We start from the raw sequence: 14,945 nt of genomic DNA on the forward strand, positions 1-14,945 counted from the left end.
TCATATATATGTGTATATATATATATATAAAAGCTTTAGAAAATGACCTAAAAATTCATGTGCCTATAGAACTATAACAACTTTTTGTGATATCTATAAAACTATTCCTGGTGTTAATGTTTCTAATTCATTATTTGCAAATCCAAAATGAGTTATTCCAGCATGTAAATATGCCCCTTTGTTGGTCGAATAGATTTTTTAACATACAACCTCTGGAGGTTCAAATTTTCTGTTACACCTTTTAAGATAAATTTAGATGTGCTTTAAGCCATAGTTTATTCCATCTTTATATTTTGACTGTAAATCCATTATTCTTTTTAACCTAAAGACCTTTTATTGTAAAAGGAAAGTTTATAGTGTAATATGGATACTTTTAAATGATAATATTTTATTGAGATTATTTTTATTGTATTTGTCTTCTGTAGAATTTGATTATAGGTTCTGGCCACATTTTTTTTTGATTGTTTCAACAATATCTAGATAATATTTACTTGATTTTTGATGGCAGTTTTAGAATGCCTCTAATTTTATGTCTGCCTACAATTACAAATTAAATGGGAAAGAAGAACATACTAAGTTGTAATTTGAAGGAATAGTAACATTTTAATTAAAATGTGTATGTACAAAGATAACCAGGAATATTTTGGGGATTAGTCACATAAATATTGTTTAGGGAAATAACTGCTCTTAAAATGTTTATTACTGTTTTTCATGTCACTGTTTAAATGGAGTAATTCTAATAATGCTAGGTATAAACCTTGACATTTTTATTTTAAAAGAACCCTCTCTCCAGCCTTTTAATGAACAGAAATGCATACTTCTAAGTCTTTAGCTAGAAAATTGCTTACTTAATTGTATAGGAAGCCGAGGTTTTCCAATTGTATGTGTAAACATAGAGATGCCTTTTTTCCTCCCACAGCCATTCATGATTTTTAAAAGCACTCAACAAATTGATAACTAAACAGTATATATTTTTTTAATTTTATTGTGCTTTTAGGTGAAAGTTTACAGCAAAAATTAGTTTCTCATTCAAAAATTTATACACAAATTGTTCTGTGACATTGGTTGCAGTCTCTGCAATGTCTCAGCACTCTCCGCTTTTGCACCTTGGGTTCTCCATGTCTATTTGTCCAGTTTTCCTGTCCCTACCTTCTCATCTTTGCTTTTGGGCAGGTGTTGCCCATTTGGTCTTATATACTTGAATGACTAAGAAGCACATTCCTCACATGTGTTACTGTTTATTTTCTAGGCCTATCTAATCTTTGGCTTCAGTTCTGAGTTAGCAGGGTATCTGAGGGCCATAGTCTCGGGGGTTCCTGTAGTCTCTGTCAGACCAGTAAGTCTGGTCTTTTTTTGTGAATTTGCATTTTGTTCTATATTGTTCTCCCACTCTGTCCAGGACCCTCTATTGTGATCCTTTCAGAGCAGTTGGTGGTGGTAGCTGGGCACCATCTAGTTCTTCTTGGCTCACACTGGTGGAGGCTGTGGTTCATGTGGTCCATTAGTCCTTCGGACTAATATTTTCCTTGTGTCTTTGTTTTTTTTTTTTCATTCTCCTTTGCTGCTGATGTAAACAATATTTTCGTAACTTCATACATGCGTATGCTGCAAAATGTGAACACTTTTATGAAAGACATTCTGTTTTTATGTACATGGTATGAAAAATAATCTGAAAGAATAGGATTGGTTTCAAGATATCAGTTAACATGCTTCCAAACAAACAAGCACTGCAATCTTTAAAGTGTTAAGTGACACTCTTTTCTTTTTCTTTTATGCAGAATAGGGTCTTTTTTTTTATTGTTGTGGTAAATTTTACCATGTCAGTCGTTATAAAATGTACAATTCAGTGACAGTGGTGTCACTAGGGTTGGTGTCACCCCCCCCATGGACCTCCTCCCCATACCAGACCACACGGAATCCTTAATAATGTTTATTATCAATTTGAATCATAGAATAATATGTGAAATAGTTGTAAATTGCTTAAATGTAATATTTCTTAGATTACATGAATACCGATAACAAAACTGTTTTGTAAAATCTTTCTACATTGAATTACATTATTAGTTGCAACATTATTAGTAAATGGGCAGAAGCCTTTTTTGATTTTTCTCCTTTTCCTTTAATTACTACTTCATTCTCAAAAAACTTATTGATGTAGGTTCACAAATACTAATTACCATAGGACTGTAGCTAAAACATCAGAAAATTTGACAAACCAGTGACTATAAAAACACTGGCAGCAACAAAAACAATAGCTCGTGCTTGTAGCGCATGCAGACAAAACCACATGATTCGAAGTATCATGGTAATTGGGTAACAATGACAGTGTGACCAGAGCACATTAAAAGGTTCAAAAGTAAACTAACATAGAGTTTTAGCCTTGTAGGTATATTGATACATGTAAGCTGGGCTTACGAAAAATGTTTTTGTTGTCATTACTAACTACAAGGATATTTTTATTAAAAAATAATATATTTTCGCTGAAACACTGCACATAAATCTTATAGACAATCATTTTAATGTCACCTTCTCTGACAGTGTCACCTGGTGCAGTCCACACCCCCCTAATGATGTCACTGTTCAGTGACATAAGGTGCATTCCCATTGTTATGCAATCATCACAACTATCTAGTCCCAGAACTTTTTCATCCCCTGAAAGGAAACCTTGTTTCCATTAAGCATTCACTCCCAATGCCTCCTTCCCCCTGTCCCTGGCAAGAACTCGTCTTTTTATCTCTATGCCTGTTCTGGATATTTCATTAAAATGGAATGAAACAATGTGTGGCCTTTTGTGTCTGGCTTATTTCTTTTTCACTTCAATTTTCTAGCTTCATCAGTGTAGTAGCATGGTACTTTATTCCTTTTTTATGGATGAGAAACATTCCATTGTACGGATATAGTACATTTAGTTTATTTATCCACTAGTTGATAAATAATGGGTTGTTTCTACCTTTTGGCTATTGGGAATTAGTGCTGTTATGAACATTTGTGTACAGGTATGTGTTTGAGTCCTGCTTTCAAGTCTTTTTTGCATATACCTTTTATTGTTTGTTTTTTATGGTAATTCTATGTTTAACTTTCCAAGGGACACTGTCAAGCTGTTTTTCACAGCAGCTGTCACCATTTTACATTCTTGCCAGCAATGAATGAGGGTTCCAATTTCTCCACTTCCTTGCCAATGCTTCTTTAGTTTTCCTTCCTTTTTTAAATTTTTATTACAGCCATTATCTTAGTTATCTAGGACTGCTGTAACAGAAATACCGCAAGTGAGTGGCTTCAAAGAACAGAAATTCTATTTTCTCACGGTTTGAGAGGCTAAGAGTCCAAATTAAGACCTCGACCATGTGGATTCCTTCTTTGTTGGTAGTCTTAGGCAGTCGTTGGTTCTTGGCAGTCCTCATACGGCATCAGTCTTCTCCAGTATGTGCTCCCTTCTGCGTCTAATATACTGTTTTTGTAACTCAGAAGTGATAGGTTTTGGACACACTCTACATTGGTATGACCTCATTAACATAGCAATGAAAACCCTTTTTCCCAGCTATTACATCCACAGGAATAAGGGTTAGGATCCCAATACATATTTTGGGGAGACACAAATCAATACATAACAGCTATTCTAGTGGGTATGAAGTGGTATCTCATTGTGGTTTTGATTTGGATTTCCCTACTGACTAGTGACATTGAGCATATTTTCATGTGTTTGTTGGCCATTTGTATATCTTCTTTGGAGAAATGTCTGTTCAGTGCTGTTGCCCATTTTTTAATTGGGTTGTTTTTGTCTTTTTGTTGTTGAATGGTAAGAGTTCTTTATATATTCTGGATGCTATATCTTTATCAGATATATGATTTGCAAATATTTTTTTCCCATTCCTGTTCTATGCGTCTTGATTGGTGTCCTTTGATACACACAATTTTGTAGTTTTTTTGATAGAGTTGTCTTTTTTTACAAGATTTATATCACCCTGACTTTTTAATCTTTAATTAGGAAACTTGGTTGACTGTTATTATCTATAAGCTATAAAGCACTCAGCATGCTAAATAGCAAATTTGTTTTTTAACTATGGCAAAGTAGATTGTTCTTTTTTTAAACCTTGTAATGGAAAGCAAAAAAGGCAGTGGGGCAAGGAACATTTCAATTGCTAATCTGTTCATATTTGTAAGCACAAATATATATTTAAACATTTCCAGAGTCTAGTTTCAATTTTGTTTAAAAATGAATAGCAAAATATCTGACTAAGCTCTTGACTAAGTCCCATGGAACATGCCTCACCCTTGTAGGCACTGTCACATTAAGCTGATGACATGTGGTCTATGTACTCTAGTTGTTTTTCTGGAGCCATAAGACTGAAAGACTGGGATATTTAAGCTCTTTTTTGCATTGATCTCCTGCCTCCTCTAGGTTGATCCCCCAAGTCCCAGGGCTGATGCTTTATTTGGATCTTCTGGCAGAGATTGTGAAAGAGATGGATGGCACAGGATGCACAACGGTAAGCTAGAAGTTATCATTGCTTTAGTTACCTGGGCTGCATACAGCCTGTAACTTGGCAATGATAAACAAAAACAGAATCTTTGCTACGTCATTAGATAAAATGGTATAGTGTAGCATTTTACAATATGTGGGATACCCATATAGATACTCTCTAAAATAATACAATTTCTGTGCTGCTATAAACTTATCTTTGTCTTTGAGATTCAGAATTCATATTAGCATATTAAAGACTGTGATACCTTCTAGTAAAATAAGCTTGATTTATCCACTTTGTTTTACTCAACATTTTCTAAACTTATTTGACCACGGAACCTGATAACCTGTTTATTAAAGAATGAAGATAACATGGTAACTTAAGCAAAATGCCCAGAAACATAAGACACTTAATATCAATTTTCATCATAATTATAATTATTATTAGTATTTATATTTCTGGAAAGATAATGTTCTTTAGTTTCAGTTTATAGGAATTTTTTTTATCTTTAGCCCTGATCCTTATGGTTACATAAATTGTTTCCTGAGTTCAATATGAAAATGATTTTTGTGAAGGTTGCATGTTGTTGTTGTTAAGTGTCGTCGAGTCAGTTCTGACTCTTAGAGACCCGTGTACAACAGAATGAAATACTGCCTGGTCCTGCGCCGTCCTCACGGTTGTTGCTGTGTTTGTTTGAGCCTATTGTTGCAGCCACTGTGTCAGTCCATCTCATTGAGGGTCTTCTTTTTCTGACCCTCTGCTTTACCAAGCATGATGTCCTTCTCCAGGGACTGGTCCCTCCTGGTAACATGTCCAAAGTACATGAGACAAAGTCTTACCATCCTCTCTTCTAAGGAGCATTCTGGCTGTACTTCTTCCAAGACAGATTTGTTTGTTCTGACAGTCTGTCTTAGTTATCTAGTGCTGCTGTAACAGAAATACCACAAGTGGATGGCTTTAACAAAGAGAAGTTTATTGTCTCACAGTATAGTAGGCTAGAAGTCCCAATTCAGGATGCCAGCTTCAGGGGAAGGTCAGCTCTGGGGGAAGGTCCTTGTCATCAATCTTTCCCTGGTCTAGGAGCTTCTCCACACAGGAACCCCAGGTCCAAAGGATGCACTCTGCTGCAGGTGCTGCTTTCTTGATGGTATGAGGTCCCCGTCTCTCTACTTGCTTTGCTCTTTTATATCTCAAAAAAGACTGACTTAAGACACAACCTAAACTTGTAGATTGAGTCCTGCATCATTAAGTAACTGCCTCTAATCCTGCCTCATTAACATCATAGAGGCAGGATTTACAACACATAGAAAAATCACATCAGATGACAAAATCCATCAGTGGTGGAAATCACACAGTACTGGAAATCATGGCCTAGCCAAGTTGACGCACATATTTTTGGGGGACACAATTCAATCCATAACACAGTCCATGGTATATTCAATATTCTTTGCCAATGCCATAATTCAAAGACGTCAGTTTTTCTTCAGTCTTCCATATTCATTGTCCAGCTTTCACATGCATATATGGCAATTGAAACCACCACAGCTAGAGTCAGGCACACCTTAGTTCTTAAAGTGAAGTCTTTGCTTTTTAACACTTTACAAAGGTCTTTTGCAGCAGATTTGCCCAGTGCAGTATGTCATTTGATTTCTTGACTGCTGCTTCCGTAGGCATTGATTGTGGACCCAAGTAAAATGAAATCCTTGACAACTTCAGTATTTTCTCTGAAAGGTTAAATAGTATTGTATACTTAAGGGTATTTGCAAGTAAATACGCATAGACATTGGCTAGTCAGTGCCACAGGTATTCACTAGCAGCCTCTAAGGTATTATACTAGACTCTGAAAAAGGCACAGAAGGAGAAAAATCAGAGAGAGTGAAAAAAAAAAAGAATATGCTAGTTTTTTTTTTTTTAAAATGGAACATGTAGTGATTTCCGACTATTTCTAAAGTATAGCGTGTAATCTCTCTCTTTTTTTTTTTAAATGGGGAAATGAAACAATCTTTCCTGAAAACATGCACAGTTTGTGCTTGTTTATTCTGCCTTTTTTTTTTTTTTAAAGCAGCAACAGGAATATAGAATTAACTGGGTAATCAATAAATCTTTTATATGTAGAATAGCAGATATGTAAAATTATAACAGATGTTATATTCTGTCTCCCCTCTTGGAAGAAATTTAGGGGCATGAGAAATGAGTTTTAAGAACGAGCAAATGGAAAATAACTTCAATATAGATATTTCTTTGGAATGTTTTTTAGAATGCACTTAAATGTCAGATTTCTCTTTATAATTATTATATATTTGACAGCAGAACCTCTTTAATTTTCAGTAACTTAATTGAAGCTGTCAGCTGCCTATGTAGAGGTATCATCAGAGAAGTCAATAATGAGTTGCTTTTTTTCTTTTAATATAGTTTCAGACTTACAAAAACACTGAAATAGTGCAAAGAATCACTCATGATTCTTTCACTCATAATCCACAAATAACATTTGCTTTTCCTTTTCTGTCTTTCCATTCCTCCCTCCCTCTCCATGTGTGTGTCAGTGTATATAGTATTTGTTTTTGAACTTTTTAAAACTCAGTTGCCATCATGATGTCCCTTTACTCCTAAATACTTTGGTGTATATTTCCTTAAAAGAAAGACATTATGTTATGCAATGCAATTATCAATAGCAGGAAATTAACAATGATATAATATTAACTTATCTATAAACCTAAATCAGATTTTTCCAAGTGTCCTAATTCTTTCATACCAAATGAAAATCTCATGCATAGCATTCAGTTGTGATATCTCTTTAGTCTTCTTTAATCTGGACAAGTTCTTCAGTCTTTCTTTGTGTTTCATGAGATTAATAATTTTGAAGAGTAAAAGCCAGTTGTTTTGTATTTGGGTTTGTTTGGTTTTTCTTTGTGGTTAGATTTAGGTCTTAGGCATTTTCCCCCAAAATACAGCAGAAATGTGTTATACTCAGTGCATCATGTTAGGAGGCATGTGATGTTGCTTCGTTACCAGTGACGTTAGTTTTGCTCACTTGGTTAAGGTGCTGTCTGCAAGGTTTCTTGGTCATAAAGGTGCTATTTCTTTGTAATTATGGGGAGATGCTTATTCTCTGTTGTTCTTCAACTTTGACCCTTTTAGCATACATTGATGAATCTTGCCTGAAACAATTACTATGATGTCTGCTAAATGGTCATTTTAAAAAATCCCATTATTCCGTGTACATTTCTAGTTGGCTTTCTATTGTAAACAAGAGTTTGTCCCATCTCTCTAATTTTAATACTACTATTCGTTTCACCGGAGACCCTGGTGGTGCAGTGGTTAAGAGCTTGGCTGCTAACCAGAAGGTCATCAGTTTGAATCCACTAGCCCTTCCTTAGAAACCCTATGGGGCAGTTCTACTCTTGTGCTTCAGGGTCGCTATGAGTCAGAATCTACTCGATGGCAGTCGGTTTGGTTTTTTTGATTTGGTATTCTTTTGAGTACATTTTTTTTTTTTTTTTCCTGGCTAGCAGTTGAGCTGTTCTGTTTGGGGTTCTCACCGGCTGTATAAATACATATGGAAATTTCTTATAGTAGGATCTCTTTAACTTTCTTTTGGCAAATTATCTTGCATAATAATACTTAAGATTTTATAGGATACCATTTAGTCCTCATAATAATCATGTGAAGATGGTAGTAATTATATTTGATCAGAAAAATGACAATGGCTAGAGAGGTTAAGTGACTTGTTGCAGAGCTACAAAATACCATGCTTAGTCTGTAATCTAGGTCTTCTGGCTCCAAGTCCCTTCCTTTTCCAACACTCTCTTACTCCCTTCTGCAGTTTCATTAAGGTGTATTTTATGTATGTATGTGTGTGTGTTTTTCAAGCACATCGTCTCTTTTTGAAATTGCCATGCTATGTAATTCTAACTGTAATTTGTGCAGTCTTTTTGAAGAAACTTAGTATCTCCTGTACTGCAAGAATATCGAGAATCTTTGTTCGGTCATTTGTGTGTTTTGAAGAGGAAATCAAGGACATCATCTTGGCCCCCTTTTTTAATTTGTTTAGGAATTTAGGAATACCTGTTAGATTCTGCCTCCCCTCTTGGAGGAAACATCTCCTATTTTCTTCATTTGAAGATTCTTTTATGAGTGTTATTTCAATATAAGATTATAATCTTTTATGAACTTCCACTAATCCCTTTGTTTGATGGTTACTGTTGTAAATTAAAATAAATTGGAAATAACATTCCAAATCCTAGTATGTCATATCTTGAGTAGATAGCAGTAAATGAGGCAATATTTTAAAGTTTTTGAATAAAATAGCATGCAGTCATCATCTACATACTGATTAGCAAAATATCTCTTTTGTTTCACCTTTCATTTAAATATTTTCCTCCTGTTTGGATTTCTTGCCTTATAGAGAGATAGCAGCTGAACAGTGTCATTTCTTGGAAACTCTTCTTTAATTTCTTTATTTCTCCTTATTTTTTATTAGTCATTTTAAATTGCCTTTTACAGGCATAATTTATATACCACAAAATTCACTTTTTTAAAGTATACCATTAAATAATTTTAAAATAATTTACACAGTTGTGAAATCAACACCACAATCCAATTTTAGAATATTTCTAGCACCAAAGAGGTTCCTTATACCCATTCACAGTCAATCCATATTCCTGTCCTCAGCCTTAGACAATCATTAATTTACGTTCCTACTTTGTTCCTATGGATTGCCTATTCTGGGAGTTTCCCCCAAATGGAATCTTACAGATTGTGGTATTTTGTGTCTGACTCCCTTCACTTAGCATTTTTTTGAGGCTCATCCTTGTAGCATGTATCAGCAGTCCTTTTTTATTGTTGAATAGTATCTCATTGTGTGGTAGATAAACGTTTTGTTTATCTATTCACTACTTGATAGACATTTGGATTTTTTCCACTTTTTTTTTTCTAAATTATCTTGCATGATGTTACTATGAACCTTCATATTGAAGTCTTTGTGTAGATATATATTTCCATTTCTCTTGGATACCAAAACCCATTGTCGTGGAGTCAATTCTGACTCCTAGTGATCCTATAGGACAGAGTAGAACTACCCTATAGGGTTTCCAATACTGTAAATATTTTTAGAAATGACTGCCACAACTTTCTCCTGCAGAGAGGCTGGTTGGTTTCAACCACCAGCCTTTCGGTTAGCAGCTGAGTGCTTAACCACTGTGCCACCAGGGCTTCTTTTCTCTTGGCTAGATACATAGTAATGGAATTGCTGGGTTGTACGGTAAATTTGTGTTTAACTTTTTTAAGAAATTGACAGACTGTTTTTCCAAAGTAGGTGCCATTTTCACATTCCCACAAATAATGAGCTTTCCAGTTTCTCCACATCTTTCATAACAATTGTTATTGTTGTTTTTTTTTTTTCTTTTTGTTTTTTTTTTTAAATTATAACCATTCTAACGGGCATATGACACAGTAGTTAAGAGCTTGGCTATTAACCAACAGGTCAGCAGTTCGAATCCACCAGCCACTCCTTGGAAACTCTATGAGATAGTTCTACTTTGTCCTGTAGGGTCACTATGAGTCAGAATCGACTTGATGGCAGCAGGTTTGTTTTGTTTGTTTTTGGTTTAGTGAGTATGTAGTTCTGTCCCAATGTAATTTTAATTTACTAACGGGGAGCCCTGGTGGCACAGTGATTGAGAGCTACAGTGAGCTACGGCTGCTGACCAAAAGGTCGGCAGTTGAAATCCACTAGCTGCTCCTTGGAAACCCTATGGGGCAGCTCTACTCTGTCATATAGGGTCGCTATGGGTCAGAATCGACTTGACAGCAACAGGTTTTTTTTTTTAAATGACTAATAGGAAGAGCCCTGGTGGCGCAGTGGTTAAGAGATCGACTGCTAACCAGAAAGTCCTTGGTTGGAAACCACCAGCAGCTCCACAGGAGAAAGATGTGGCAGTCTGCTTCCGTAGAGATTTACAGCCTTGGAAACTCTATGGGGTCACTATGAGTTGGAATCAACTCGATGGTAGTGGGTTTAATGACTAATGGCAGTCCCTGGGTGGTACAAATGGTTAACATACTAAGCTGCTAACCAAAAGGTTGGAGTTTTGAGTCTACTCAGAGGCACTTGGGAAGAAGGGCCTGGCAATCTACTTCTGAAAAATCAGCCATTGAAAACCCTATGGAGCACAGTTCTATTCTGACACACATGGGGTAGCCATGAGTCAGAATCAACTCAACGGCAACATTTTTTTTTTTTTTAATGGCTAATAATATTGAGCTCCTTTCATGTTATACTAGCTATTTGAACATTTTCTTTGGTAACATCACTTTTCTAGTCATTGGCAAATAGGTAACTTGCTGTTAGCTAAACTTTAGGCAAGAAAATAAAAGGGAGAGAGAAAGTCTGGGGTTTTGGTACTGATACTTTGATAGCCCCAGATATGAAAAAGATAAAAATATTAGAGTTTGGAGTAAACAGTTTCAGGTGAACACGGCACAAGTCAGCAAGAGATGAGAAATACTTTGTTATATGCCAGTTTTTAGAAGGTTGGGTCACCTGAGACATATTAACCTTGGTTTTATTTTATACTGGTGGATAGCCTAACTTTGCTTCTGGTTACAGGGTCGAACAATGGCAAAAGGAGCAGCCATATGTGCCATGAAGATTCGAAGGAGAGCAGAGGCCACCTTGGCATGTTATGTGGCCATTGGGGTAGCGGTGAGGGTAGGCTCAGTGTTGATAAAGCATCAGGGAAGTCTTGCAGTAAGTAGTAGCACTAACTGCTACTAACTGAACCAGAATTGGCTTCAGTTCCCAGAAGTTATGAAAAAGGAGAGTAGAATTCCCAAGTAGAAGGGAATAGTGTGGTACTATGATGGTTGCCAGGCTAGGTTTTGACACAGAGGGATTACATAGTGGCCATGTTTTCCAGAACAAGGCACAAGAATTACTTGGATAGAAACAATGAGTTGATACAGAGATGCTGAATTTTAAACTCTTCTTTCTTAAAGTCAGAATTGGTCCATTGGGCCCGAGTCACACCTGAGCCTATGGGTGAGTGTCAACTTTGAAGAGAGGAAGGGTGCAAAGGCTCCTAGTTGTCAGACTAGTCCCAGTGTGACTGGTTACAAAATGTATCTTAGTTTCTATATTAGATGGTTGCTAAGGAGTTGTTTTGATGACTGATTTTGTTTTTATCTAGTACTGCTAGTCACGACTTGACATTTGATTAATTTTAGTGTCTTTCACATCCATTTGGCTAACAAAGTCATAATGTGATGCCGTTGTTGAAATTTAAGAACACTTTATTCTAAGAGATTTTATTCTGAGACTAAAGAAAACTTACTGTCCTGTGCTTTTGTTTTATAACGAGGACATTTTCTAATATCCTGGTATTAGTGAAGTAGTACTGAACCAGAGAAAGACAGTTGTGTCACTTGTTAGCTAGCCTCCTGAAATGTAAAGTAGAAACAATAACCTTATTTCATGAGGTTATTGGGAGAATAAAGTAATAATAATTAACATTTATCAAATGTATGTTTTCTGCTAGCCATTATTCAAAGTGCTTTACTTACTGGATAATTATTCAGAGTAGCCTCATGAAGTTTAGATATATGACTTATCCTCATTTTACAAATGAAAAAACCAAGGTTTAAAGAATCACAATTAGTTGTTCAAGGTCACACATACAAGATCTGAAACAGCTCTTCTTTTTTCTTTATAAACTTTTCTTAAGTATGATCTATTCTTTAGGGCCCAGCTCAAGTTCCCACTCCCTTAGGAGGTTTTTTTTTCATTGCTTTTAACCTTAAGAGATTACTATCTGATATGACATAGCATTAATTGCCTGTGCCATTTCTGACTTTTAGCCTATTCTTTTATGCTGTTACTATTCAACTTTGTATAACTTAACTGAAATAGATTGTAAGCACTTCATGACCACGGGCCATGGCTTTTATCTTTGTTATTTCCTGCATTTAGAAGATAGTTCTAGTATTTGTTGGTGAGGATGATTAAATGTGAACATTGGCAAACCTCAGATCAAAGTCAAAACTTTATTTGTAAAAATGAAAGAAAATTGTAAACCTGTCTGATTTGGGGTAAGTTTCAAAATGGTTTGTGGAAGGAAAAAGACATACCAGAGTTTTAAAATATTGAAACTTTTAATCTTCCAAAAAAAAGATGCCACCTCCAGAAATTATTACCTTAATTTTCAAAGTTAGCATGTTTGGAGAATTAGTCTCAGTATGTCATTGTCATTCTTCTATTTCTTCTGCTACCTGTTGCCATGCTGACTTAAGAGGAGTTGGGCTGGGATTTATTTTTAATTTTGTAAAACACTTGAAGTAAATTGTCTTACATTAAATGGAGAACTTATCCTTATGTGAGAGACATTAATATTTCCGCCGACTTCTAGAGGGATATGGGGAACGTGGAAAACAAACAACATCTTATGCCATAAAAGAAAGCTAAAGAATTTACTGAATATAATCTATTCTAGGTCTCTATCTTTATGGCAATTTCTTTCTGGAAAAGGTGCTTTGGGAAGGTAAAATGTAGAATGTTAGAATACTTTTGACCAGAATGTATGAGTGAATAAGAATTGCAAATTATGGTTCTGATTTGCTTGACTGTCAGTATTTCAGAGATTCTCTGAGGTAAGGTAAAGCATTATCTTCATATCTGAAGATGAGGAACAAAATACAGGTTAATATATAACTTGACCAAGGCAGTATATTTGAGAAATGGTAGAATTGGAAATTGAACCTAGCCTTGTTTGATTTAGACTTCGATAGTAATGGTGTTGATGATGGTGTTAGTAATAATAACATTTTAGTGGCTTATATGTATTGTATAATCTTTAAAACAATATCATGAAAGAGGTACTATTATTATCTCCATCATGTAGATAAAGAATCTGAGACTTAGAAAGGTTAAGTAATTTTCCCTAGGCCATACAAGAAGTGGTGGGGTCTGCACTGTAAACGCTACCACCTTCTAAAGCTGGCCCTCTTTTCATTACAGCGCTTGATTCTAGCATGGGCTCCTAGAATAGATACACATGTAGCCTAACAATACCTACCACATTTATATGTAGAAATTATATTTCATCACAAACTGGTTTATCAACTAAAATTTATCCATTTCATGTAGAAAGGTTGGTTTATCAACTAAAAATTATTCCAGTCTATATTCAGTTATCTTTTACTCTGATGAAAGTAGTATTTGTGAAATCATTTAATTACTGAACAACTAATATAAATTTAATTGGTTGACTTATCAACTTTGGTTATGTAACATTACTGAAGGATTTGAAGGTATTCCTGAAAACTGCTTTATGAATTACAACTATAGAAACAGTGGTAGTAGCAAAAACCAAAGATAGAACCAAATTTTCTTTTTTATGATATGGAATATTTATACTTTAATTCTTTTGTACATCCTTTTTCAGATCATTCTCATCATGGCTGCTACAGACCCAAGGATTATAAGGTTTGTAGAATAGTTTATAAATGATAGAGTTATAATTGTCCTGGTTTTCAGACTAGAGCATAAATATATTCTTCATATGTACATTCAGACTAGGATTATGATATCTGTTTAGTCAAGGAAACACACACATAATAATTGTCATATCATAGAATGTAATTATTTTGGCTACTTCATCAAGTGGTAGAATAGCTATTCATCAAATGTCTTTCTATAAGTATTTTGTGGTTTATGATTGTTCATTGGATTAATTATTTTTGTGTGTGTTTAAGAGAGAGAGAGAGAGTAGGTTGATTGTTACTTTTAATAATACCTTATGCATTGGTGTTGCTAAACTTCATTCACAGAGCACCCTCATAATTTTTACCATGTCTATATACCATTTATATGATTTTCTTTAAATTCACTTTCTTTTGATTTATCTAATTATTGTAAATGAAAAAATCAGTATCAGATGCTTTAAGTGGATATTAGCCTTTCAAAATACAGTGAAAACAATATTACTAAATCCTGGCTGGATAACTGTTTGCTGAAGGCTCTGAGGGTTGCTCTCCATTTGTTAAAAAGTTGAGCTAAGTGAAGATAGGTGCAAAAGGCATACCAGCAGCTAACTGAGGATTGCTCCTTGAAGTAAGCAGGAAGGATTGAAAGAGAAATGAAAAGATAATTATTCTTTTTGTGTGTGATTCAGTGTTGTTTAGTGTATGTCCATGTGCCCTGTAAAATATCTTGTGTATCACATAAAATAGTTTTGAGTAGCATGTGAAATCATCTGCCATACCACTAGCAGTTCATGTCCTGCATTTTGAGAAGTACTGCCTCGCCATTTTTCTTTCCCTAAGTGAAAGCTTCTTGATAATGTGTCATTATACCTGGGAAAACAAAAACATAAACATAACGTTCCTCATAATACCTTTGTTTATTTATTTGAAAACAATTTATTTGGGACTTACTGATACGGAACAACATAGTACTTTGCCATGCTTTGGAGCCCTGGTGGCGCAGTG

General features: G+C 35.1%; 1 protein-coding gene across 2 annotated transcripts in view; it reads left to right on the forward strand.

Moving 5' to 3' along the window:
* The window catches only part of SPATA6 (spermatogenesis associated 6), a 148,149-nt gene that overhangs the window by 76,040 nt on the left and 57,164 nt on the right, over positions 1 to 14,945 (forward strand). For both annotated transcript variants that reach the window (XM_004371765.2, XM_023727098.1), the window contains exons 8-9: positions 4,400 to 4,487; positions 13,901 to 13,941. In XM_004371765.2, coding sequence (XP_004371822.1) covers positions 4,400 to 4,487; positions 13,901 to 13,941 — 129 coding nt within the window. The remainder of the gene's footprint in view (positions 1 to 4,399; positions 4,488 to 13,900; positions 13,942 to 14,945) is intronic.

Source organism: Trichechus manatus, unplaced genomic scaffold (assembly GCF_000243295.1).
Source record: "Trichechus manatus latirostris isolate Lorelei unplaced genomic scaffold, TriManLat1.0 scaffold00015, whole genome shotgun sequence".
Taxonomy (NCBI): Eukaryota; Metazoa; Chordata; class Mammalia; order Sirenia; family Trichechidae; genus Trichechus; species Trichechus manatus.